At 41.9% G+C, this 26,484-nt stretch overlaps 1 protein-coding gene across 1 annotated transcript; it reads right to left on the minus strand.

The window, feature by feature from the left end:
- Positions 1–22,753: 22,753 nt before the first annotated feature.
- On the minus strand, positions 22,754–23,878 carry LOC106149476 (vegetative cell wall protein gp1-like). Its single transcript, XM_013518472.1, has 2 exons — positions 23,554–23,878; positions 22,754–23,481 (listed from the first exon to the last, which is right to left on the minus strand). Exons 1-2 carry the CDS (start codon positions 23,876–23,878, stop codon positions 22,754–22,756), a joined length of 1,053 nt encoding a protein of 350 aa, XP_013373926.1.
- Between the last annotated feature and the right edge of the window lie 2,606 nt (positions 23,879–26,484).

Below are 26,484 nucleotides of genomic sequence, written 5' to 3' on the forward strand. Positions count from 1 at the left end.
GCTTATCCCTGTGACAGGGGTATTGGTCATCATGGGGATTGTTGCATCAGCCCCAGGGCAGGGCTGCTGCTGTGCTGGGGTAGTTTCATGGCTGTGATTGGACAACTACTTGCAGGAGAACTGGGGTTAGATGGAAAGAAACTAGAGTCTTCCATGATTACAAAACAAAAACTCACACCAAATATTTCATTTGTGGGAATTTAGGATTGACTGTGTCTCTGTTTACAGAGCTGCACCTTCGGAGCAGAAATTGAAGCAGACAGAGCTGAGCCTGCTAGGTACTTGGTGGGCTTGGTGTCAGTGATAGGACCTCTAGAAGGGATGGATTATTATTAGCATCACCTTAAGGTCACTTATCTTCCAGGAGAGTAACAGGGACTTTTTGTCATGAAGCCACCTTCCCTTGAGGCTTATGGTACTTATCTGTCCAAAAAAATTAATGGCAGTTTTGGCAGGGAGTGTAGCTGAGGAAGGTAATGAAGTAGCATAATTTCAGTTCTTTTTTTCAGAGAGAGAGAGAGAGAGAGAGAGAAGAGAGAGAGGGAGGGAGGGAGGGAGAGAGGGAGGTCTCATGTTTTCACTAGGAATAATAAGGCATCAGTTACTGGACTGATAAGAGTCACTTCAGAGTGAGTGTGTTGTCCATGAGAGTGTCCATCAGAAGTTGTGTTGGTTGCTTTTCTCTCATTGCTGAGACAAAATACCTGACATCCAGAATTAAGGAAGGAAAGGTTTATTTAGCTCACAGTTTGCGGAGGTTTCAGTCCATACTTGGCTGGCTCCAAGGCAGAGTGGCATATGGCAGAGAAGACAGCAAAACAATGAGAGCGAAAAGGGAGAATCAGCCAAGAGCAAGCCTCTTTCCCTCCCTTATATTGTATGCGAACTATCCACCCCAGGGTGGGTGTAGCACTCCCACCCGTAATCCCAGCATTGGACTATGGATCAATCATAAACTCTAAAAGCCTGCCCTATGACTGCATGAGGCTTTGTGGGGACATCCAGTCACAACCCATAACATTGATGTGGAAACTGAAAAAGGCTATTGGGAGCTGAGAGGCTGTTGGGAGCTGAGGAAGGCTGTTGGGAGCTGGTAGAAGCTGTAAGGAGATGTTGATTCTCTTGGAGGAGTTTTCCATGCAGGTTTTCCTGATGAACTTGGCTGTTTTCATCCTCCGAGGAGCTCGGGACCTTGTTGGCACTGAGAATAGCTTCAGTTCACTTTGGGGGAGCTCTGGTCCTCATTTTGAGCATTGCTTCCTGGCTCTGAGGAGAAGAAGGTACACAGCTCAGTCTCCTGAAGAAGCTTGATTCATTGGCTTTCCTGATAGGAACTCAGCTATTTTGATCGTTGAAGGAGCTCGGGACCTCACTGTTGCTGAGGATGGCTGTGAAACCTTTAAGGGGAGCTCTGGTTCTTACTTGCACATGTTGCCTGGCTCCAGTACAGATCCCTCAGCCTGCTAGCACAGATCCTTCATTCTGTTGGTACAAACATTCTAGATTCCACCACTTACCCTTAGGCCTTCCCAGTGCAGATCTGTGAAAAAGGCCTGCATATGATGTTGTCATAGGCTGTGGTCCTCTAGTTGAATTAGTGGGAAGCATTGTTATGGGATCTAGGTCTTCAGCTGGACTCATGCAGGACATTATCATGGGATCCAGGCCCTCAGCTGGTTTCTTAGTATATAGTATGTGGACAGATTTCCTGCACTCTCTTGTGTATGATTCTTTGGGTGACTAGTATAAATAATCTTATAAAATATGTGTCCTTTATTATATTGTTCTCCCTTGCAAAACATAACTGCCAAACCAATGCAGAAGTATATGGTGAAATCCTTAGGAGACTGCACACATTTTAGCAGTGTTCAAGCTGACTTTGTCAAAAGATATAGTATAATCTTCCTTGACCAATAAATCATTGCCACCAAGGATATTATCTGACTTATAGACAGAGAATCAGATTCTATAGATAAATTTTATTTTATTTAAATAGTAATTTCTTTTGTGAGGATGTGTATCCATTAATTGGCACATTTAATGTTTTTCAGGAAAGTACTTAAATTATTATGATTTACTCTTTTTTATTAGTACATGTTTGCATCCTTAATGAGTGCAGTCATCATAGGGAGTTGGTCCATGTGCGTAAGGCACCGTCATTCTTATTACTTCCCCTTTTCCTCCACATCCTCCTCTCCATCTCTTGTTTCCTTTTCCACTTGTAAAAGATTATATCTCTTGATATATCGTTCAGAGCTTATATCTGCCGTATGCCAGCCACTGTAACAAAATCTTATGTGGCTAAAAGGTATTTTTTTCTTGTTCTGAAAGCTGAGATGTTTGACTCAGTGCCTTTTTAAAGCTCCAATATTTTTCCAAGTTCATGATAAAAAGCCTTTTGGGCTTTTTGGGGAACCTACTAATAAAAATGAGAGATTTCTTAAGAAGGCTACAGGAAGGCACATTTATGATCTTCAGGTATGACTGGCAAGTGAAGGGGTGCTCAGAAACAAGGTTTGAAAATCCTGCTATCATAGTGATATCCACCATTAAGGCTTAGTGTGGAGAATGTATTGTGATTCTTCATAAGAAATATTGTGTGCAATTTAAAAGAATCAACTATTAGACAACTGCTATCTCTCAAGGACATTAGAATTCCTGTTTTAGAAGAAGCTTATGTATTTCCAGATTTTTAAAATTCGTTAGAGAAAACACAGCTCTGAACCTTTGGTTGTGATTATGATCATTAGAAGTTTCCTAAGGAAGTTTCATGTTTGGTATCTGCGCTCACAAATAATTTCCATCTTCAGGAACAGTGAAATAAACAAGAGGATCAGCCTCATTTTGAAAATTATTTATGTCAACATCCATGTTTTGTTCTCTTTCCCTCCAGTGGTTGGAATGTTGGGTTCAGGACTGAGGTCATCATATTTATTTATTTATTTATTTTTAATTTATTTTAAAAATAAAAGAAGGAAAACATTTTTTTTTTTTTTTAATTTTAAGGATAAAAGGAGGGAAACATTAACAGACATACAACATTTTACAACATATCACAAGCACAATACAGACAATACAGAGTTACAAACAAAGTGGTAGGGTATTAACAATGGTGGTTGTATTACATATTGATATCTTCAAAGTGGCTAAGGAAAACATATTAACAAACAGACATCCATTTACAAAATAGCATAAGAACAATATAAGCAATACAGAGTTACAGACAAAGTGGCAGGAAATTAATGATGCTTGTTGTATTATGTATTCATATTTAAAGAATGTGTTGTCCTGTGGGGTCTCTACTTCTCTGTCCCAGGGAAAAGGCCTTACAGAAGAGTCAGTGGTACTAAGTCAGATGTACTTTTTTTTTTTTATCAGCTCCTCAGGGATATTCTTTAGGATAATTGTCTTTATCTGTAACTGAAGAATATCAGTCCCTAAAAGATGTTTTCCTAAAGCTTCTTGTTAGCTTGTGGTACAAGAGAAATTTCTTGAAACTTAGGTAGTATTTTTTTCTATCACGACAATGGGCTTTACAGTGACTTTTGTACTTTTTGAAGTTTGAAATTCAATATTTGCTGCTCTGATAATTGCTTCTGCCAGGGAAATCATCTCTGGGTAAGGTGAAGATATTTTTATTGGTAGGAATAATTGTAATTATTTCTAAAAGCAAATTCAAGTAGTCAGCCACAGAACTGGTTTTGTAAGGAATGGATCCAGCTTGGAGGGAATCCTGGGCTATAGGAAAGCTTCAGTAAATTGCCTCTGAGGCACAGTTAAAGTCTGTATTGGCTGATTTATCATCAGTGATTAGATTTTATTCCCTAAACAAAGGAGCTAAACAAAGAGTATGTGTTTGAAGAAAGAATGACTTCAAATATCCTGACTAATTCAGCATTTACTTTGTAAGGAGTCTTTCCTTTCAACCACTTTCCAGACTTAACTTGCTGTCAGCCTTGTTTAGAAATGCATGAAGACAAAACTCAGGCCAACAAAGCCCAAGTCCAAGGGAGAAACACAGGCTCCTAGATCTTCCCCAATTGTAGTGGGGGAGACAAAAAGCAACATGTCTACTGGGTTGCTTCTGAGTTAATCCCAAAACAAAATAAAGGAAAAGGCAAGTCATTCAGCTCTTTGTGCTTGAATCGCTCAAGTACAGGTGCAGCTGTGAATTGACCTTCAAGTTGAAAGGGGCAGGCCTCATATTTTCAATATCATGAAGCCTTTTAAAGATTAACTGTAACATCTAGTGTCATTTTTCTTTAAAATAAACCTCCTTTTCTGCTTTATAACAAAATATTAGTTCATTATAATCACATTTTGCATATATTGCCATTTACTAATCTACATATGGATTCACCTTAGTGGGACAGAATTGTGTTTGGTTTAGTGTCTGAAAAATATACTCATAATATAGGAAAAGGAAGTAGTATTTAAAAATGGCCTATAATAATAGTTTTTCTTTTCTGCATGATTTATAAAAATTTCATGTTGACCTTTTAAGCACCCACTTCCTTAATAAACTTGACACTGGTAAATATAGTTGATTTCTCTAGTTTCTGAAGTTAATAATCTATGTACATAGAATCAAGCAGAATATATCACCTTTATTGTGTCACCTGCTGGGATTATTCATTGATGCATACTCTAAAACTTCCATATAAATCTAAACTTAAGTAGTTCTTAACTTTCAGGCCTTTTTAAATTCCAGGCATAGTGTAACAGTACGTTAACTGAACAATACAGAGGTTCAACCTGAACTTAGTTTTCTTGCTATCCCTTCTCACTCCAAGACATCTAAAATTTACTTACTGTTAATTAAAACTTTTAAAAATCTATAGGTTTCTTGTACACAATGTAAATAACCCTAAAATTCAGTGATTGTAATATGCAAGTCTTACCAAATAGAAAAGCAAATAAGTTCAAATGTTTGTCATTTACATTTTTTTGTTTTTGTTTTTTTGTTTTTTTCCGGTACTGGGAATTGAACTCATGACCTCGTGCTTGCCAGGCAGGTGCTGTGCAGCTGAGCTAAATCCCCAGCCCCCTCATTTACATTTTTTAAAGCTTCCTCCCTTTTCCTCATCCTCTGGCTCATTTTAAAACATTTCTGTAGCTAACATTCTTTTATTACAAATTGGAACAAATACAAAATCTCTACCATTATATTCAAGACCATCACTGAATTTGAATACATTTATTCATGTATGACAATCTACGTTAACTCATTTATTCATGAACATGAATCTACATGTATTCAAGTACAGTTATGTCATCCTTTGGAACATCATCATATCTCTCTAAATCCTGAATTTCTTGTAACTCAGTTTCCTGTAGAACCATTGACCCCAATTCCTTATGTTCAGCAACAGAGCACTCCTTAAATGAGTGCTTCTTCTCCACGTAGCCTGCTTATAGTACAACACAGATGTCAGTGATTTTATCCCATGAATTCTTCACCCAAGTCATGACCTCTTACAGCCTGGGTATCACAAAATTTCCATTAAAGTAAGTGTTAACTGAAAACTTACAAGATGGGAGTGGCAACAAAAATGATGACAATTAATAATGATGGTCCATACAAAAGTGACAAAAAATTGCAGGCCCAAAAATTTAGAATATATTTCTTTATTTCACATGAGAGCATTAAGTATGTCTGTTATAACACACGATGTATTGAATTGTGAAGGTCATATTAGACACAGCCACCTCCATAACGTGTGCACGTTAGTCATGCCTCGTATCTGTCTTGCAATGGGTCATTCTGCAGTAAGTCTCAAGTTCATCTGTTTACGTAGGTGTCCACCACTCATCCACAGGCACTTGCTTGAGTATTTACAAGTACTTAATTATAATTTATATGGTCATTTTAAACATTAATGTTGATAATATTATTTATTTATATTTAATTGTATGTTAATACTATTATTTTATAATTTAACATGTCTGTTGTGTGTTGTAATGGATACTATTATTTTATAATTTAACATGTCTCTTGTGTGTTGCAATGGATCTATTAAATGTGTTCATCTGTCTGAGGATCTTAACTGGAGCCTATTTCTGGAGTAGGGCTTATATTCTGAGCATTCTGAAAAATCATGCCAGGTCTTATTTTCTGTTCACGTCTAATTTCAAGGAAATATGGTATAAAATGAAACAGCCAAAGAAGACTATTCAAGACTTCTTTCAAATAAAAATTGGGGAGAAAGACTGGAGGATGTCAGGGAGATGCTGGTCAACAGCACATTAGTCAACAGACGCTGGTCAAACATACGCCTGATTACTGACCCTGGAAATGTTTTTCTCCGTGAGCATGTGTTCTGTTTTTGCTGACTGGTGCTTACTGGTTTTGCTCTCCGACCTTCCCAAGAATGAGCAAGGGGAGCATTTCTTCTTTGCTGATTGCATTTCAAAGGAACGGCTCCCAGGTCCTTAACAGGGACCCTCTTGGATTGTAAAACCGACAGGAAACCTTTTAAAACATTTACACAGCAAAGGCTGGGGAAATAATTTACAGCTGGATTTATTTAAAATAAGGAAACACTCTAAAAAAAGAGAGATCATAGGCCCAAAATCAAGAAGAAAATTGCCTAAAGTTTAGTCAAGTTGAGGGGAACATGAAGTTCTTTATCAACTTTATATTTAAATATTGACCTTTAGGAACTTTGTAGAAGCACAAATAAATCTATTTTTAAACTGATACATAAAATCATAGAAATTTTACAATTAGCATATGACTTTTTAAACTCTTTCCAAATGTATGCAGGACTGATAAAATGCATACAAGGAACAAATCAGTTTTAAAATGACTTACTGAACAAATGCCGGAGACGTGCAAATGAAAACATCTTTTTAAAGGGAGAAAGTAAAAGAAGCAAAATTTCTAGAATAACCTCATTTTCTAAGAGAAATGATAGTAAATTCTTTAACAGTTTTGGAACAAGTTAGGGTCAGAAGTGTAACTCTACTGAAAAAATATTTAGGCCTACAGAAGTTTTGAGAAATAGAAAATTTATTCAAAGTCCTAACAAAATTACCTAGCTTTTTCAAAATTACTACTTTATATTTCTCAGATACCCCATTGCATAGAGCCTTTAGCACTCTGCTTTTGAAAGGAAAAGCCAGTGGACATTTTCCCATGAGGTGCGACCCTTCCCCACATTCTGCTATGAAGCCCCGTAATTATGAAGCCATTAAATCTATTTACTGTGCAAAACCTTCCACATCAGTTTCTAGAATAGGAAACCCTGGGGAAAAGGACCTGAGCTAATGCCTACAGACTCAGGGAGCAGGTCCCAAGAGCAGCAGGTGTAGTCTCCTTCCTTTCACATCTGTAGCTCTCTTTCTGTGATAAGAGAGAGCTGCTTTTGACACTGTGGAACCCACAGCTCTTCTCAGCTGTTTATCTTAAAGCCTGTCCTTGATGCAAGCTTTTCTTCTCTCTCCTTTTATTCCATATATTTTTACTTTTCTGACAGCTTGTAATTCTGTTAGAAGAAAGCATATCCGGTTACATATTTAGGTACATGTTTGATGTTTAGAGTGCAGCACACTTAGTTTGTGATTTTCAAGATTTTATCCATCATTACAGTTACTTTGGATATTTTCATCCACTTTTACCAAGAAAACCTTACATGAAATTTTAAAAACCTGTCCTAGCAATTCTTTCTCTAACATAGGTATTCTTTTGATCTTAGAGATTATTATTATTATTAGTAGCAGTATTGATAGGAGAAATATAACTCAAAAAATGTGCTACATGTCAAATAGTCTGAGTTTGTGTCTCTCAAAATGGAAGAATGATTTCCAAGGGACAGTGGAGGTTAAGAATAGGAAAGGTTTATTTAGAGGTAGGGCCTGAGAGACAGGAGAGGTCCTGAGAATGGGTACCACCAAGGCCCTTTGTCAGGGGTAACTTATACAGCAAAGTCACAGTGTAGGAACAATGTGGGTCAAACTACAATCAACCTATATGACTGCTAGTACAGCAGCTTGGTTACTGTTGATCCAATAGGGAAATCAGTCACATAGTAAGGGTACATGGAGAGAACAAAGGCATTATGGGAAGGGTTTGGTCCAGACACTCTGGTCACTCACGTGGGTGACTGATGTGTATCTGGACTTCACTGGACTAGGTAATACCAACCACAGTACAATCTTTAGTAACTGTTTATCCCTTAGAGAGGTGTGTAAGTCTGGTCATTGCATCGTTGTCTTGAGGCCCGGCCTTCAACGGATGCTTCTCCAGCCAGTTTTGGTGTGTTCTTATCTTTTACATTGACTTTCTTGAGGCTCTGTCCCTGCCTGCCTATTAATTTCTGTGTAACTTAGTTGCCTATAATATATTTGCCATGCTGGGGTTGAACCTAGGGCATCATCCATGTTAGACAAATGGTCTCCCACTGAATAACACCTCCTGCTTAGAGTACCAAATTCCTTTCTTAGAGTTTTAGGTTGTGCCTCCATATCCACTCTAGTTCTTCTATTATAGTGTATCTTTATTCTACAAACTTTTCTAATTCTATTTTCTTTCCCATAGATTTTTCTTATAGCATTTCATCATCATTTCAACTGAACTTCACTGAAAGGCAACTCTTGCTATAGTTGTTAAGAACGGCTACTTACAAGTTCTTGACTGGCTAATTCATTCTTGTATTTGAGTTTGTGTACAGTGATTTCTCTGTCTGAAGTACGTTTTGGACTTGTGTTTTCACTCTTGTCATGTATCAGGTGCCTACCAACTCAAACATCCCCAGGGAATCTTGCTAAAAAATGTAATTTCTACAGGACTCAGTGATAATTATTTTTTAAAGGCCAATTGATTATGATTTACATCTATTAAACTATCTTTTGTGATCACCCTTCTAGAATTCTAGGTTTTCTGAGTGTTGGCTTAATTATTAAGACATTTAGATTCTAGTCTTTGTTTTGCTAGATGTGTTCTGAATCTGAGAACATTCCATACTTCTGTAATTACACGGAAAATTAAAGAGTAACTGTCCTCTTTCATGGAACTGCCAGTCAAAATGTAGACATACAAGGAGAAACTAGCTATTACGAAAGGTATTCAGAGGCTATGTAGACCACTGTTTCTTCATCTAATATCTTCATCTAACTCTTTGCATGCATTAGTTGATCTGTTTACTGAGATGCTGCAGATGAACGTTGCTTTCATTATGCAGAAGTAGTGAAATGGCACTTATAGGCTTACTGGCTACAGTTTTAACAGGTTGCAGTACTGTGCTGCTAATAGCAGCAGAAACATCCAGCTGAGGCTGTATCTGTGGTGACTGTGGTCATGGTCTCTTCCACTGGAGTTGTAGCTTTAGTAGTTGAGAAACCAAGTTCAGCATTAGAGGCAAGTGTCACCGGGGTAGTGGAGGTGGTAACTGGGAAACTGGTACTACTATAAACAGATAAGTTAGATAGAAATTAGTAGGTGAAGAGTGATGGGACCCGAGAAGTAGTCGGTGCAAAACATGCGACACACTAAGATTATGGCTGCAGGTGAATCTGAAGAAAGCAAGGTCTTAGGATGGAGACACAATAACCAGCCCTGCAGGCCTCCCCAGAAATGAACAGCAACTTGAGATTCTATTGTGATCAGTACCACCTGGCCCAGCACCCCTAGATAGGCATCAGACACATAAATGGAGACCAGAACATCTGGACTCACACTCCCACCCTTCTCCAGGGATGCCTATGTTCTCGCCATGTACCCTTGCTACATGGCCCATTTCTCTATCGGGTCAATATTTGCTAAGCAGCTATACTCATAATCCTATAGGTTGATTGTAATCTGACCCACATTGTACTCACATTGTAACTCTGCTGTATATGTCACCCCTCACAAAAGGCATCAGTGGTCACCTGCTCAGGAACCCTTCTAGAAATCCAAGAGCTGTTATTATTATATTTAATACTCTGGGTTTATGACTTCATTCTTTGATGTTGCGAGACCATGAGCTTGGCACATCTGACATCTAATAGATTGGGAGTTATCTTCCCCGTCACAATACTGGCAACTGTTGGAACCTCTGAGGCTGATAGTGTAGTCTCAATTCTTGTGGAAGCTGCACAAGTGAAGTGTGGTTGTTATAGGAATTGTGAAGCAGCTGGAGCAGCGTGTATAAAAGTGGTGCCTGATTCTAAGTTTCTGGAGTCAGCTGCAGGGGTCGTGACATTGATGAGTGAAGCTGTGGCATCTACGCCTGGAGTGGTGGCAGCTTCAGAGGTTGTGATATCTGCCTATTCGTGTAAGTCTTCCCTTGGGGTTGTCACTCCCTAAACCTGGGTGGCTTAGCCCAGAGTGATCAAAAAGTATAAATGAAGAGCAAAATGCAATGGTACCTCAAATCATGAATCCAGTTCCACAGTTCTGGGGAGGATGGCTGCTGTCATGTTCATCACGGGATGAAGAGTCCACAGACGGAAGCAAAATTTTGCCAAATGCTTCTGGTTGCAAACTGAATTGTTTGCAAGCAGAAACACTTGTGAACCAAGGTTTGATTGTAAAAGATAGATAATAGGAAGTAGGGAGCTAGATCTTTGGCAAAGCAGAAGGGAAGGAGAGGGAAGAGAAAAGGAAAGAGAAAAAGAATTAAGATGTACTACGTGCATGTACCAGTTCCCCACAAGGAATGTAAACACTATGTACTACAAACATGTGTTAATGAAAAAAGTGATCTGAGAAAATATTTTAAAAAAGAATGAACAGCAAACGAAAGTTACAGAAAAAGCAAAATGAATTGAGTTTAATTTTAAAACACAACAATTAAAACTGTACTTGTTGAGAAAAAAGACCAGGTTGGGCTGCAAAGACAAAAGTGAGAGGAGGCCTTGTTCAGCTTGTGATCCCCGCTCCAGTTGTGCTGCCAGCAGCAGTTGGATCACTGAAGGTTGTCGCCTTCATACTGGTGGTTGCAGCTGTTTCTGAGGTGGTGGCAATTGTTCCCGTCAGTGTTGGGTCAAGGATCCAGCAGTTGTAGAAATTAATTAACAGTGGATGTGAAGTCTGTTTCTGTGATTGTGGCGTCGGGTACCAGCTGTGAGTACCGAGGGCCATCGTGAAAGCTGCAGTAGTTGCATTACCTGCCAACTCAGTGGTTTCTTCATCCACTGCAGCACCAGCTTTGAGGCTTGGGTCACCTGTCATTTGAGTGATAGCCATATCCATCGGAGTGGCACAGGCCAGGTGTACTCTGACCTTGGTGCAACTGTGTGATATGAGATGGTTGCAGTTACGGCAGAACCAGAAGAAGCTGAGGTAGAAACGGCAGGTATTTGATGGTAGCAGAAGCAAGAAGGATGGCTGCTCTGGCTGGCGAGAAGCAGCACTGCAGGGGGTGGCCACAGTCTCTAGTGTAGCACTGCACTAGTGGGCTGCACGGGTGTGGCTGGTGTGGCTGTAGTGGTGGTGGCAGCAACAGCAGGAGAAGATGTTGTACCTGTGTTTGTTGAAGCTGTAGAGGCAGCTTGAGTGGCAGAAGCAGTACAGCTAGAAACAGGGAGGTTGAGGCAGCCACTCCCTTCCCTTCACTCAACTGTAAACACAGCACCAGCCTAGTGATCATCTGCGTCTGAGCTTAGGAGTTTGCAATGCATGAGGCGGCAGATCATCAAAGCAGTGAGAGATGCAATGAGCGGCACTGGAGTCAGAGGCTCTGAGTCTTTAAATACTGGAAGGCCGAATTACCGAGGGCTCCTGTCTTGGCTTGGGGGTTATTTTTGCAAGGGGAACAATATAACACAGGACACGTACTTTATATAATTATTTATAATAGTCACTCAGAGAACGATATACAAAAGAGTGCAGGAAATCTGTCCACACACTAAGACCAAGGAATCCAGCCGAGGGCCTGGATCCTGCAACAATGTCCTACATGAGTCCAGCTGAATACCTAGAGCTCATAACAATGCCTTCCACGAATCCAACTGGAGGCCCAGAGCCCATGACAACGTCTCATGCAGGCCTGTTTCATGGATCTGCTGGGAAGTCCCAAAGGTCAGTGGTGGAATCTACAAAGTCTGTGCCAGCAGGATGAAGGATCTGTGCTAGCAGGCTGAGGGATCTGCACTGGAGCCAGGAAGTGATGCTCAAAGTAAGAACCAGAGCTCCCCTGAAAAGTACGACAGCCATCCTCAGCAATAGTGAGGTCCCGAGCTCTCTGATGATCAGGATGGCCGAGTTCCTATCAGGGAAGCCGATGCAGCAAGCTTTTCCAGGAGGCTGGCAGTGCACCATCTTCCCCTCCAGAACCAGGAAGCTATGCTCAAAGTGAGGACCAGAGGTCCCCAAAGTGAACTGAAGCCATTCTCAGTGGCAGCAAGGTCCTGAGCTCCTCAGAGGATGAAAACAGCCAAGTTCATCAGGAAAGCCAGCTCCCCACGGCTTCTACCAATAGCCTGCTTCTTCTCCTTCTCCAGGTCTGCCTCTTATGCTGCTGGCAACAATCCCCAGGTGGGCCTCTCACTCTCAGCACCATGCTTATTCAGTTCAGCTGAGGGTTATAAGTTGTCCACCAGTTATCAGTCCACTACAGCTCCTCTTGCTCCTCCTTTTTCCCTTTGCCCTTCGGCCTGTTCCTGCTGCTACTGTCCCATGATCTTCAAGACATGCAGTACTACATACTGTGTGGTGTGTGCTTGGTGGTTCTTTCCTTGTGCACAAGAACCTGGACTATTTTTGGCCCACTCAGGTGAAACGGAGGTATGTATCACTTGGAGAGTGACATCACCTGCAGTGTTTGCTCCAGCTTCTAAGTCCTCTCAGGTAAGATCAGGTGCCATGGCAGGCAGAGGCATAGGCTAGGAGCGTGCTGGAACTTGCCCCCATGTTGTGGCACTGGAAGTAGCTGTTCCTTGGGGTGTGAGTTCCACTGAGGCATTGCTGAGGATGGCACAGATGCCGGGTTAGTTCTGTGGAGGGGGCTCTGTGGATGGGTGCCTATTGTGAAGGTGTAGTGGCTGATGTCACTAATGCTGTGGTGGCAGTCATTTGGGGATGGAATTTTAGATGTGCTTGCTGGTTGTTGCATCTGACTCTTTGGGAGTGGCACTTGCACGAGTTAAGACTACTGACATAGACACTTTCTCTTGAATATAGTACAAGGGATAAGTTAGTAGTAACTGGAAGTGGGCAGTAACTGTACTGGTTGAGGTATGATTTAAATCAGCTACTTCAGTCATAATGCCTGTTGGGCCAGTGGGCTTGATGATGACGGCCTGGTGGTGATGTGCATGGAGATGTAACAATTTGCCCATGAACTTGGGGGAAGTGGGCAGGGTTTGACACATCTTCCAAGGACACTGTGTACCTGGCTGATTTGCTTTATTTATTTATTTATTTATTTATTTATTGGTCTTTTTGAGACAGGGTCTCACTAAAGCAGTTCAGCCTGGCCTTGAGCTTACTTTGTAACCCAGGCTGGCCTTGAACTCACAACGATCCTTCTGCCTCAGCCTCCTGAGTGCTGGGATCACAGGAGTGCACCAGAATTCCCGGCTACATGGCTGATTTGGTTGTGAACAAGGAAGTTTAGTTTGCTGAATGGATTTTTAGCAAGTGGGCATAAAGGAGCTCTGGAAAGGGCGGAGGCCTGAGGAGGCGATGGAAATGGTTTTGCAGCTTTCCAGGAAGGTTCCCTTTTCCCGAACTTTTTCTGTGCAGCTTGAACAGATTTAGACCCTTTGGATTTAGATGTCTTCAACTCCCTCCCTTTTTTGGCAAGTATATATTTCCTTTATTAAGATTTTTTTTCATTTTTTTCTTGCTAACTGAGGTGGTCTGTTTAACCCTGGAAGGGACTTAAGCTGACTCAGTCTTTTTAGAAGGCTCAGACAGTTTCTTTTTGGATGTGCTTAGCCTGATGTGGGCTGTTAGAGTTGTGAACTGGTTCTCTCTCTCTCTCTCCCTGCCTCCTTTCCTGCCTTCTTCCCTCCAACCCTCCCTCCCTCTCTTTCTCCTTCTCTTCTTTTCCTCATCCTTGTCCCCCTCCTCCTCTTTCTTTTCTTCTTCTTCCTTCTCTTCCTTCTCATCCTCCTTCTCCTATTTTCTTCTCCTCCTTGTTCTCTTCCTCATCCTTGTCCTCCTCCTCTTTCTTTACTTCCTCTTCCTCCTCTTCTTTTCCTTCTTCTCTTTCTCCTCCTTCTCCTGCTCCTCCTCCTCCTCCTTCTTCCCCCTCCTTTCTTTAATAGTTTTACAGCGTTAATCTTTGCCAGATGTGGTTTTGCAGTCTTTATACCTGCCAGCGGCATAAAGCATTCCTGTTGTTTTCAGGCAGGTGTAGATGTCTGGATTTTCTTCATGGCTGGAGATCTTTTTGGTTGTGGCTGAGTAGGTCCAGGCTGACTGACTGGTTTATGTTTGGTAGAGGTGAATAGCCTCTTCCTAGTCATTTTTAGTTTGCTACTTCTTCCAGATATTTTTCTCTTAGCTAGTAACTGACTTAATTGTTTATTGATCGATTTAGACAAAAGGTTCTTTTTTTAGGCTTCTTTATATTTTTTCTTTTTAGTCAGAGTGTTTTTAGGAACTGCAGGTTTGCCTCCTCTTCCCTGGTTTGACTGCTTCCTGAAAGTTTAAAAGGAACTCATATTGAGTTGGTCTTTCATAGAGGCTGGTAGTGTGTTTAGTACTGGCTTAAGTGCTTTAGACTAAGTTATTTCTCCGAAGGGGAAATACAGGTGTTTGAGGTTTTTCTTTAAAAAACATTTCAGTTTTACCTGCAGATGTTTTCCTTTTTGTGGTATCTGCTCCTGGCCGAATGAGCTCTTCCGTCAAAAGTGTGGGCACTGTCTTTTTAGTTTCATTTAGACATTTTGTGGCTTTGAAAGTAGCTCTTATTGATGCTGCCTCAGCTGGCCATTTCTTGGAGTTTTTTGTAGGTAAAATTTTTTTGGGAGACTGGTTTAACTATTGTTGCCTGATTTAATTGTTTTCTTTTTCTTTTTGGTACCAGGAATTGAACACAGGACCTTGAGCTTGCCAGGCGGGTGCTTGTAGCACAGAGCTATATCCCCAGGCCTTAATTTTTTTTTTCTTGAAAGATAGAGCTCCTTTAGATTTACATGGTTATTTCTTTTTGGAGTTGGATAATTGTTTTTCTTGGATGGTATAGAAAAGGAGTTTTTTCAAAGTCACGAGGAATATTCTTTTTGGCAACTGCTGTAGTTGTAAGTTGTAACTGTTTCACAGCAGGTATAGATTGGACTTGTTTTTGACTTTTAAAAAAATAGCTGAAGAAGCTTTTGCTGCTACTATCATCTTGGCAGTAGTTTGTCAACTGTTTGTTCGGAGTTTAACTTTCCTTGTGGAGTGTTTGGTCTTCTTAGACCAGAAAAATGGAAAAGTCAGCTCTTGGCAGAAATCAATGTAGTTTTCTTAGGACTGGTTTGAAGATTTAGTTTTTGTGATGACTACTCAAAAGCTTTATTTTCCTAGAATCTGAGGAGAATCAACCTAATGCTTGTTAGTCTGTTTCATAGCAGGTATAGATTGGACTTGTTTTTGACTTTTAAAAAAATAGCTGAAGAAGCTTTTGCTGCTACTATCTACAGAAAAGAAATAGCCCTAAGGACTTTTCGAGTCTTAAAAATGACGCAGGCATAATGGGGGACTATAGGCAGGTGGGAGAGATATACGAGGATGGGTTTGAGGTTTCCTTGTGAGCCGCGTGAGTGGAGATCATTTCCTGGTATCTTTAAATTTGGGACTGGTTGACTGCTGATTATCATTTTTACTGCATGGTTCATGGCTGCTGACTCCATGCACTGCAGGGGGAGAGAACAGAAGGTATTACCAAGTGAGACACTGACTCAGTCATTGTATTGTTTTCTCATTTTAGTTGTAGAAACTAATGTGTTCTGCATAGGAAGGTGTTTTGTTTTCAAGTATGTTATGGTTTTTAATTTGAAAGCCCCCAAAAGCCTCATACATTCGGAGCTAGGGAGTTGGTGGGGCGTTGGTTCACGGGACTCTACCGCTGGCTTGGTGTGGGAGGTAGGGTCCATTTGGAGAAGTGGGTTCCTGGGGGTGTGGTATGCAAGAGTATATCTCCCACCTCACTTCCCTTTTCATTCTCACTGCTTCAGGCTGCCACAAGGTGCGCAGCTTTCCCAGGCCCCTCTGTTATGCTGGCCTGCCTAGGAATTGCATAAACTGCTCCTCCTTTTAAACTGTGTCACATATTTTGTCCCAGCAATGAGTAAAGTGACTATGACAAAGTATATTTTAATTTACATATGTATGGAAATTTCAAAAGATGGTAAAAAGCCTGAGACTGAAAACTGATAATAATCCCACTTTATTATTATTATTATTATTAATAGTGCCACTTTGAACATGGTACCTTTTTTCTTCCCCCAAGTCAGCAGGGGGCCATGCAGAGAATATTTGCTTAGGCCATATTCTCTGCTGGGCAAAATGAGACCGGAAGGTGGCCACCTGGTTCCCTGGCAGCCCCAGTGCTTCTTATGCTGCTTTGGTCATACTCACAGGGAGCAATTGCACTTGGGTCAGCTAGAAACAATGAAAACAGGTGCCACCCACAGCTGCCAGCACATGGAACTTATAGTACCTCTGCTTTCCCGCCAGCTATGGTGCACAATCAGACACCACCCAACTGTACAGCACCTGCAAACTAAGCTGGTGGCTTTTAGAAGCATGGTGGAAACTAACTTGACTCAAAGTTCTGTGCAGTTAGTCTTCATATTTAGCCTCAGAATCCAACCCAAAGCCCCACCCATGCAGGGAGATGTCTGCTTTCATGCATTTTAGAGAAGCACAGGGGCTACGCATGTCTAACCCAGGAGGTAAAACAGTGGCTCAGATCAGCCCAAGCCTACTTCGCAGCTCTGCCCAGGCAGGGAGACGTCTGATGGTACACATTTCAGAGATGCAGATCTCACTGAGCGGGGAGGCTAAACAGAGACTTGGCTCAGCCAGAGCTGAGGGCTCAGGGCTCCATTCACATAGGGAAGCAATAGTCACTTACACAGAACTAGTCTCTCCCTGTCCCACAGAGTAGCTTGGCCTGGCATCAGATCCCGGACTGCAGCTCTGCTCAGCTGCAGACCCCAGGGGCAGATCTCCCAGCCAGGGAACATGTATTATGCCTAACCTGACCAGAGGCCACCCTTCTTCAGCCAGAAACTGCACCTGGTGGCAGAGCCCATCCAGTGCTTCCTGGAGTGTGAAGCCTTGCTATCAGCACCACCAACCGCAAAGCAAAGGCAGCGACCCCACTAATCAGGGAAACCATGGTAATCTCAGTCTGCCAGCTAACACTTCTAGAATCCTAAACAAATCCAAAACTAAACAGTGAAGGTCTGTCTCTGCCAAAGCATATATGTAAAGGTTGCCTTTCTTTAACTACATTGTTAACTATAAATTCAGACATGGAGAATGTGTAGATCAAAGGTGTTGTTGAGGCTGGTGCAGATGCCAGGGTTGTGGCTGTGGAGGCCGCTCTATGGCTGCTGCTGAGTTAGTGGATGATGTTGCCAAGGTTGCAGTAGAGGTACTGTGAAAAGAATCTCTGGTACCCTGGGTTTTGCATCACATTTCTGAGCTGCAGTAGAAGTCGAACAAGTTGTGGCAGATGATATGAGGTTTCCTTCTGGATATGGTTCTAGTTCGTTAATCCAATTAACTAATTAAAAGCTAATTTCTTTATATATTGAATTAAATGTACAACTGCTTACCTTAATAGACATATGAAAATATTGATTATAATTTTAAATTTCATATTTACAGTATTATAATAAATTTCATTTATTTATTAATGTGTTTAACAATGCCTGCTTTAAGCTCTACACAGCACTGGAAATACATCAAACAATATTAATGATATGCTACTGAAAAAGTACATGAAAGAGAAGGGCCTTCTTTTACCAGGATGGCTCGCTTTTCACAGGAAATTGCTTGTATTTCACCTGGACAATGCCCTAGGGCAGAATTTTTTTGAATCCTCCTTTGCTTCAGGAGACTTTTAGGTTGGTGCTTACTGGATAGTCAACGGTTTAGTAAACTTGCCAGTACTAGAAGGGGACCCAGTTCTACCTTTCCGTGAGGACTGAGTGGTCCTGTTGAACAGTAAAGGCCACACTCAGACTATTCAGCTGATTTGACGCCGGATGTGATTAGCTTTCTTTCCCTTTCCCTCAGAACAGTAATGACTGTGTGTCCTCTCACGAAATGTAAAGTCATAGTTTTGTTAGTTAAATGTGGGGACACAGCTGGGAGGGGTTTTGAGTGAAAGGGTTCTTGTCTTCAGACATCAGAAACCATAACTTATTTTGTTTACTGACTTTCAGAAGAGGGAATATTTTTGTCATTTTATTTTTTATTAGTACATGTTTCCAATGTGTCTCAAGGTACATCCGTTTACCTAAAAATGTCTCAAGTTTATCCTTGTCGATGGCCTAATAGTACTCCATTATATAGAAGTACTACATTTGCTTGATCCATTCATCCACTGATGGGTATATGGGCTACTTCCAAGAATTAGCTATTATAAATTGTGCTGCTATAAACATGGGTATGAATATATCACTGTGGTATGGTGACTTATCCCTTTTGGGAAGATACCTGGAATGGGCAAGTTGGGTCAAATGGAACCTCCAGTTTTAGTTTTCTTGAGGAATCTCCATATTGACTTCAATAGTGGTTGCACCAGTTTACATGAAAGGTTTCTTTTCCCCGACAGCCTCCCCTGCATTTGTTATTGGTTGATTTCTTGATGATAGCCATTCTTTCTGGAGGCAGGATCTCAGTGTGATTTTAATTTGCATTTCTCTCTCTCTCTCTCTCTTTTTTTTTCCAGTACCAGGAATCGAACTCACGACTTTGTGCTTGCCAGGCAGGCGCTGTGCCACTGAGCTAAATCCCCAGCCCCTTAATTTGCATTTCTCAAATGGCCAGAGATGCTGAACATTTTTTCATGTATTTATTTGCTGTTTGTTCTTCATCAGAGAAGTGTCTACTGAAGGAGGAATCTTTTTTTTTTTTTTCCTCCGGTACCGGGAACCGAACTCACAACCTTGCGCTTGCCAGGCAGGCGCTTTGCCGCTGAGCTAAATCCCCAGCCCCCCTGAAGGAGGAATCTTGATCTTCCCTGTAGCTGGTCTTTGTACACCGTGTGCCTTCCCTTGCTGATGTTCATGTGACAGAGTTTCGGTGCATCTGAATGTATTCACCTATTTAAATAGAAAGTTAAAATGACAGAGAAAAGCATTTGTATTTCTATGGACACAAATTTTTGCAGTGTTAAAATGGAGTAAATTGTCTTCCTAATTATTGGGTGGCTAATAATTCCACCCAAGAAAGATGCCATGGGGTGGGGGGGGACCACCCCTATTCCTCCAAACTACACCACTGCTATGTTTTATTTTTCTGTTGTTGATATTACATGTTTACTTAAATTTTAACGTCTTTCCTAACGTTAACAAGGAGATTGTTTTTTAGTGAGATCAATTTGATTTTGTGAGTAAAAATAACTAAAATGACTATTTATGATTTTATTTAGAAGCTTTGTGGCACTGGGGAGCCCAGGACCCATGTCTGACATTTCCTTCTCCATCAGCAATCACTGTGGTGTGACTGCATCTGAGTCCCAAGGCTCTAACTTCTATGGTGCCAACTTAAATATATGCTTTCGCTGGTCCTGAGACTTGTCTTCTACTTCAGAATTGCATGTCCAGCTGTATGCTTGATGTAGCTGTTTAAAACCCTAAGCAACCACCTCCAATTTAGCATTTTTACACTGAACTCCTGATTTCCCTTACCCTATAATCAATACTTGTAGCTTTCGCCATTCTGTTTCAGTCCAAAACCTTTTAGCACTGTCACTTTTCTTTCCTCTGACTCTTCACATCTAGTCCATCAAGGACTCCTACAGAAAATATCCAGGACTGTACCTTTTTGTCACCTCCCTCACCCAAGCATCACCCTTTCCTGGCTCCTGTGAAAGACTCTGACTGGTCTGTCACGCCAAGGAGTCACAGCAAACGGGTTTAAGGTTTAGGTCCGATCACTTCACAACTTACCTGTGTCATTGGCCTTTCACGACTTCCTCAGAATAGCGGTTGGAAGCTAAAAGATTTTGTAAAACATCTATAAACAAACGTCTGTGCATATAGCGTGATGCCTTCATTCATCCCGTGAAAAGAATTGTGCTTCCCAGACATTTATCACAGAGCTGTTGGTGAAAGAAAGGGAAATGGAGACAGTGTATTTGCCCACAGGAGCATTAATTCCATAAATTATGATGAAATTATAATGCGAGCCTTTCATATATGTTGTTAAATACGTGGAAATTCCTATAAGCAGAGAAAATAACCTACAACAGTGTAAGGTGTGGTATTTCGGTAAGAAGACCATGTTTACATCCTCTGGATAACAATTCTGTTTGCTTTTCTTAGACTTTTTAAAATTTTAAAGTACATTTAGCTTACTCTTCTAACAATATTTAGAAGCTAAAATATAAATGGCACAGAATGTTTTTTAAAAATTTAAACCAAAATTGTTACAATTGTTTCACTCAGATTTACTTGTTTTCAGAACGTTTTATTGAAGAGGAAGGTTTGTCTTGGAATCTTGAAAGAGTGTTGACAAAATGCAGGCAAAAGCTTCTACCTTTCCTTGCACGCAGGTTGCTGCTGCATACAGCTGCGTCTTGGGGGACACTTCTCCAATAGCAGAAATTCTTGCTTGAGCTTGAAGAAGATGTGAAAGAAAAGATACACACTGTAGTGGATTGATAACTGGTGGTCAACTTATAACCCCCAGCTGAACTGAGTGAGTGGTGCTGGGTGTACCCACCTGAGGACTGTTGCCAGCAGCATAAGAGGCAGACCTGGAGGAGAAAAAGCAGGCTGTTGGGAACTGAGAGAGGCTGTTGGGAGCTGAGAGAGACCGTGGGGAGCTGGCTTTCCGAAGAACTTGGCTGTTTTCATCCTCTGAGGAGCTCGGGACCTGGCTGGCACTGAGAATGGCTTCAGTTCACTTTGGGGAGCTCTGGTCCTCACTTTGAGCATAGCTTCCTGGTTCCAGAGGGGAAGATGGTGCACTGCCAGCCTCCAGGAAAGGCTTGCTGCGTTGGCTTCCCTGATGGGAACTTGGCCATCCTGATCATTGGAGGAGCTTGGGACCTCAGTGTTGTCGAGGATGGCTGTGGTACCTTTTGGAGGAGCTCTGGTTCTTCTGAGCATCACTTCCTGGCTCCAGTGCAGATCCCTCAGCCTGCTAGCACAGATCCTTCTTCCCGCTGGCACAGACTTTGTAGATTCCACCACTGACCTTTGGGCCTTCCCAGCAGATCCATGAAACAGGTCCGCATGAGACGTTGTCATGAGCTCTGGGCCTCCAGTTGGATGCATGGGAGGCATTGTTATGAGCTCTGGGTAGTCAGCTCAATTCATGTAGGACATTGTTGTGGGATCCAGGTCCTCAGCTGGATTCCTTGATCTTAGTGTGTGGACAGATTCCCTGCACTCTTTTGTATACTGTTCTTTGGGGGACTATTATAAATAATCATATGAAGTATGTGTCCTGTATTATATTGTTCTCCTTGCAAAATAAGCCCCAAACCAACACACACATCTTACTAAATTAACTTATAACTATCTTCTTTAGGCCTTTTGCTGTTTATCTAAGTTCTCGAAGATTTCAGTATTGATTATGAATGATAGTTTATTTCTCCTCTCTTATAATAGTAAGATTTTTAGGCAAAATCATAAGATATTTAAATCTACCTAATACTGTATCAAAATACAGGTTATTTTACTTCAGTTCTTCAGAAGAATAAATGCTTTTATGTATTTTCCACCTTCTCTACCTTTTGTCTATCCACTTCAATTTGTTTTAAAATGTTTTCAGCATTTACTTACTTACTGAAAACCTTGAGACTTTCTAATGATAACAGATTCTTCAAATGCAGAAAATATCACATTCACCAAATTGGATATTACCCAATATTAGCTACTATTTTTATTATTTAGCACTTGTATTCAAATGACTTCTGTAAGCTATATGAGAATAATGAAAAACTGAACAGATTATTTGCTTTCTCTCCAGGAAGATAATTCCTAATAAAATTACACTAGGTTAAAATATCTTATTTACGGATTATATGTTTATAAATGGAAACAATGTTTTAAAAGCTCCACTGCTAGCGGCATTATTTCAGGACAACACTAGTTGCAGTAGCAGCAGCGCTCTTATTTGAGATTGCAAGAACAATTTAACCTGGAAATAAAAGTAGAAAAGTATGGGTGATGAAGCAGAAGGTTAAAGTAGGTTTTGCTAGCTACTGTAGGTTGGCTGGCACTTGAGGTCTGTTACAGCGTCTCTTCAAGTGATCGATGTATATTATCATGAAAAACTCAATATACATATAAAGTACAAAGTAAAAGACAGGTAATAGGAGAAAGAGAGGAAGAGAAAAGAGAAGAGAGAGAAGAGAGCGATTGTAGTCCCGCACAATGTATCTAAAAGTGTAGCCCGACAGTGCAATTGTCTTACATGCTTTAGATGTTCTTTGGCCTATCAGTCTGGTTTTCAATCTGTACACATGCTAATTAACTTCGTAAGGTCTTATCAGATAAATAAAGGAACCTGACGCTGGGAAAGTAAAAGAAGGGTGGAGGGAGGGGAAAAGGCATTGAGACGTGCTGCGTGCATGTACCAAGCCCCTGCAGTGAATGGAATCACTATGCAGTGCACACACGGATTGATAAAAGTCAAAAAAACAACTTAGAACCCAAACTGAAGGCATTGTGTTCGCCACAGAAAATCCCAGCGAGTTATTCCGGGCTCTCCTCCGCGCGGCGCACACGGAGGTTCCCGGTTACAGTCGGGCCGGCGGCTCGCTCCCAGCGCAGCCGGGCGCCGCTCTTCCGCGCGCACTCTCCCCGGCCTCTCGGGGTTTCTCTGACGGCCCCGCAGGGCGCTGGCTGCGTCCTCCGCTGGGGCTCCGCGGCTGGGTCCCCTTGTGGGGCGCCCTTTCCGGCTGGGCGAGGTGCTCTGTGGCCCCCGGTGCCGGCCCGGGACACGGCGCAGTTCCGAGTGCGGCTCGGGCCCCGCAGGGCGGGGCGTGAAACACAGTGGACGCGGCAGCCCTGGCGATGAAGACCGCGGAACTGGAACCTCTGGAACCTCTGGAACCCGCGGCTTCTCCTGCCACCGCCCGCCTAACCAGGGCGAGGGGCGGGGCCTGGGCTTCGGGGGCGGGGCCTGAGGTTGCGGGGGCGGAGCGGGGCGGAGCGGGGCGGAGCGGGGCGGAGCGGGGCGGAGCGGGGCGGAGCGGGGCGGAGCGGGGCGGAGCGGGGCGGAGCGGGGCGGAGCGGGGCGGAGCGGGGCGGAGCGGGGCGGAGCTCGCCCGCACGTGCGGCTGCGCGGACTTGGGCCAGGCGGGCGCCCGGGCGAGGTCCCGCGCGCGCCGCGTGCGCACAGCCCTTCATCCCCACCATGGCACAGAGTCACTAAGAGAGAGGGGCGGGAACCGCGGAAGAGCTAATCCTGCTGCTGTGAGAACAGAGCGGAGTTTGATGCACGCCCTCGCTCCTCTGGAAGCCTGCGTGCAGGGGCTGCGCTGCCCCGAGGCGCGGCAGACGGAAGCCCGCGGGGCGGGGCCGCTGCGGGTCGCGCAGGGGGCGGGAAGCTCTCTGCCGCAGGCGCCGCGGCCGCAGTAGGAGGTGCAGGTGCGCGGCCTGGGCGGCGGGGCCTCGAGTCCAAGCCCAGGGCCGCTCTGCGCGACTCGGGACAGCGGCACGGTTCTTTGCATGTTTGAAATTCACCATCTACGAACGACGAGAAATAATGTGTTACTGTGAAGTTCAGGAAGATAATCACTTTCTTTACCTCTGCAGTGGCAAGCATTCCGTGACAAATTATTGGCTCAAGAGCGCACGACGGGCGGAGAAAAGAATCATCAGCGTAAATCACTCACTGTGAAGCGTTTCATTTTCAGAAATGTCGAAGTGTGGAACTCTATCCGACTTAGGGTTTAAGATTCTATGAACATGTGAAACGTTCAGATCTGTTATATACGGAATATGGGAATTTCTACAGGGATGGGCCAGTTTACTTTCGTATTAAGCTTAAAAAATGATCCGCTTAATAAACTAAAGAAAGTTGCAATTCAAATATATTTTTAGGATGATAGTGGCTCTTTAGCGGTAGTAGCACCAAAAGCTGGTTTTAGAAGTGTTTTATTTTTATCTGTTATTAGTGTATGTGTGTGACACACAATGGCTGCATTCAGTTCCAGGAATTGGTCTTGGCCATTTGTGATCACGTTACCCGTCCCTGATCTTCAAAATGTCTGCTTTCGTTTCCGCTTCTTCTTTTACGCTTACATTTTGGGTTTCTCTCAAATGATTTCCAGTACTGCAAAAGCATTTGCATGTGTAAACTCAAGTGCTGCCGCATCTGCTTCCCAGCATCACTTACACTTCTAAAGGTACCTACTTAAATCCTTGGAGAGGGGAGTCCCTGTGGTTAGCGGTGAGTCCTTGGCTCCGGGTTGCTCTTCCAACTACTGCGAAGACGTCTGGAGGCTAATAGTGTGCACTTAAGAAACGTTCTCCAGCTGATTTCCCTGTCTGCCGTTTCGGCTTCAGTGAACTAAAGGAAGCAGATTGACTGTCTTTGCCCTCTTCAGTTACAGATTACTGTGTTGAGGATATAAAACTAAGTAAGCAGATTATAAAGATTCACGAGTCTTTCTCTAATGCCTCTCCAGTTTAAATTTGTTGTGTAGGCACATATTTAGAGGCTGTGGACTATATTTCTTAAAACACTGACTTTCAACTACCTATAAAAAAGTTCCTTGCTTCGTTTTGTTTTTGTCTGTGTTGTTGGTTTTTTGCTTTTTTTTATTACTCTTTTTAAAAAATTCCTTGAATGACTCATAAAATGTTTTATTTTATTCTAGAAATTAACTTAGTACTTTGACAACTCACTGGACAGATGTTTTCTTTTTATGATAATTAGGACTTCAAATGTATACTGAATATCCCTGTTTAAATTCTAATAAGGCCAGACAAAGTAGCGATTACACAATTTTTAGTGTTTGTAACAACAAAATTATTAGGTCAAATACTGACTCAATAATGCCATATTTTACGTGTCTTATAAACCCTTCTGTCACGGTTGGAATCCTCAGTCAATGTATTTAATAATATTATTTTGACTTTTTAAAGATTTTGGTGAGTTACAGGCTTGAGGAATTCAAATAAATGACTAGGTACAGTACTGCCTAAATAAGCTAGGGGCATAAACAGTAGGACCTTGGGAGATCACACACACACATACACACACATGAATACACGTATATACTCACACAGGTACACAGACACATTTACACATACGTGTACACACACATATACACACAGACACATGCATACTTCACACATACACACACACGGAGACAGACACATTTTACACTTTGTAGTCCAGGCTGGCCTTGGACTCACGGTGATCCTCCTACCTAAGCCTCTGGAGTGCCGAGATTACAGGCATTCACCACAGTGTCCGGCTGTCTTTGATAGCATTTTAACTGCTACTAAAACTATATATTTCTTCTGGTTTGGTTATATTAATTAATTGGTGCTGAGTTATTATAGAAAATGTGAATGCTGGTGTAGCTTTTCCTTAGGAAATGTTATTTTCATTATGGCCACCAGCTTTATAACATGCTTTCACACAATGCTGTGACTTACAGTTAACAGTAAATTATGAGCTCAGTGTAGTTTGATGGTTTTTTTAGTTTTAGCATTTTAATACAGTTTTTACTCATTTGAATGAGTGTCCATGCATATCCTGGTTGACATGCTGAGGTTATAAAATGTAGGACATCATCTAAAACTATCAGCAGTAGAAGTACCACTTTTACTCATTTGATAGACCTGTTTCTAGTTTTATTTTTATTTATTTACTTGGTCTTTTTGATTCAGGGTCTCACTGTGCAGTTCAGGTAGGCCTTGAACTCACTTTGTAGCCCAGGCTGGCCTTCAACTCGGAAGAATCCTCCTGCCTCAGCCTCCTGAGTGCTGAGATTACACATGTGAGCCACCACGCCCAGCCTGCCAGTTAGTTTTAATTAATTAATTTTGCCAAATATTTTACATGTTCGGTTTCTCGAAAGAATTCGTGCTTAAGATAAAAAAATTAGAAAAAAACTTAGCTGGTTGTGTCGGCACATACCTGTAATCCCAGCACTGGGGAGGCTCGGTTAGGATTGCCAGGAGTTTGAAGCCAGCATGGGCTACACAGCAAGACCCTATCTCAACACCAACCCTCCAAATTAGAAAAAAATTGAAATAGCAAAAGACTTGTTATCACGTGATCTTAAGAATTTCTTTTAAAATTAGGTTAATTAATTATATTTTAATTGTTTTTATAAAAAGATTTTCACACTCCAAATTTTACATAGGCATTCATTTCTATTACATATTAACTTTTTAAACATAATTTTAATGATT

Source organism: Chinchilla lanigera, unplaced genomic scaffold (assembly GCF_000276665.1).
Source record: "Chinchilla lanigera isolate Chin_1 unplaced genomic scaffold, ChiLan1.0 scaffold00046, whole genome shotgun sequence".
Lineage (NCBI taxonomy): Eukaryota > Metazoa > Chordata > Mammalia > Rodentia > Chinchillidae > Chinchilla > Chinchilla lanigera.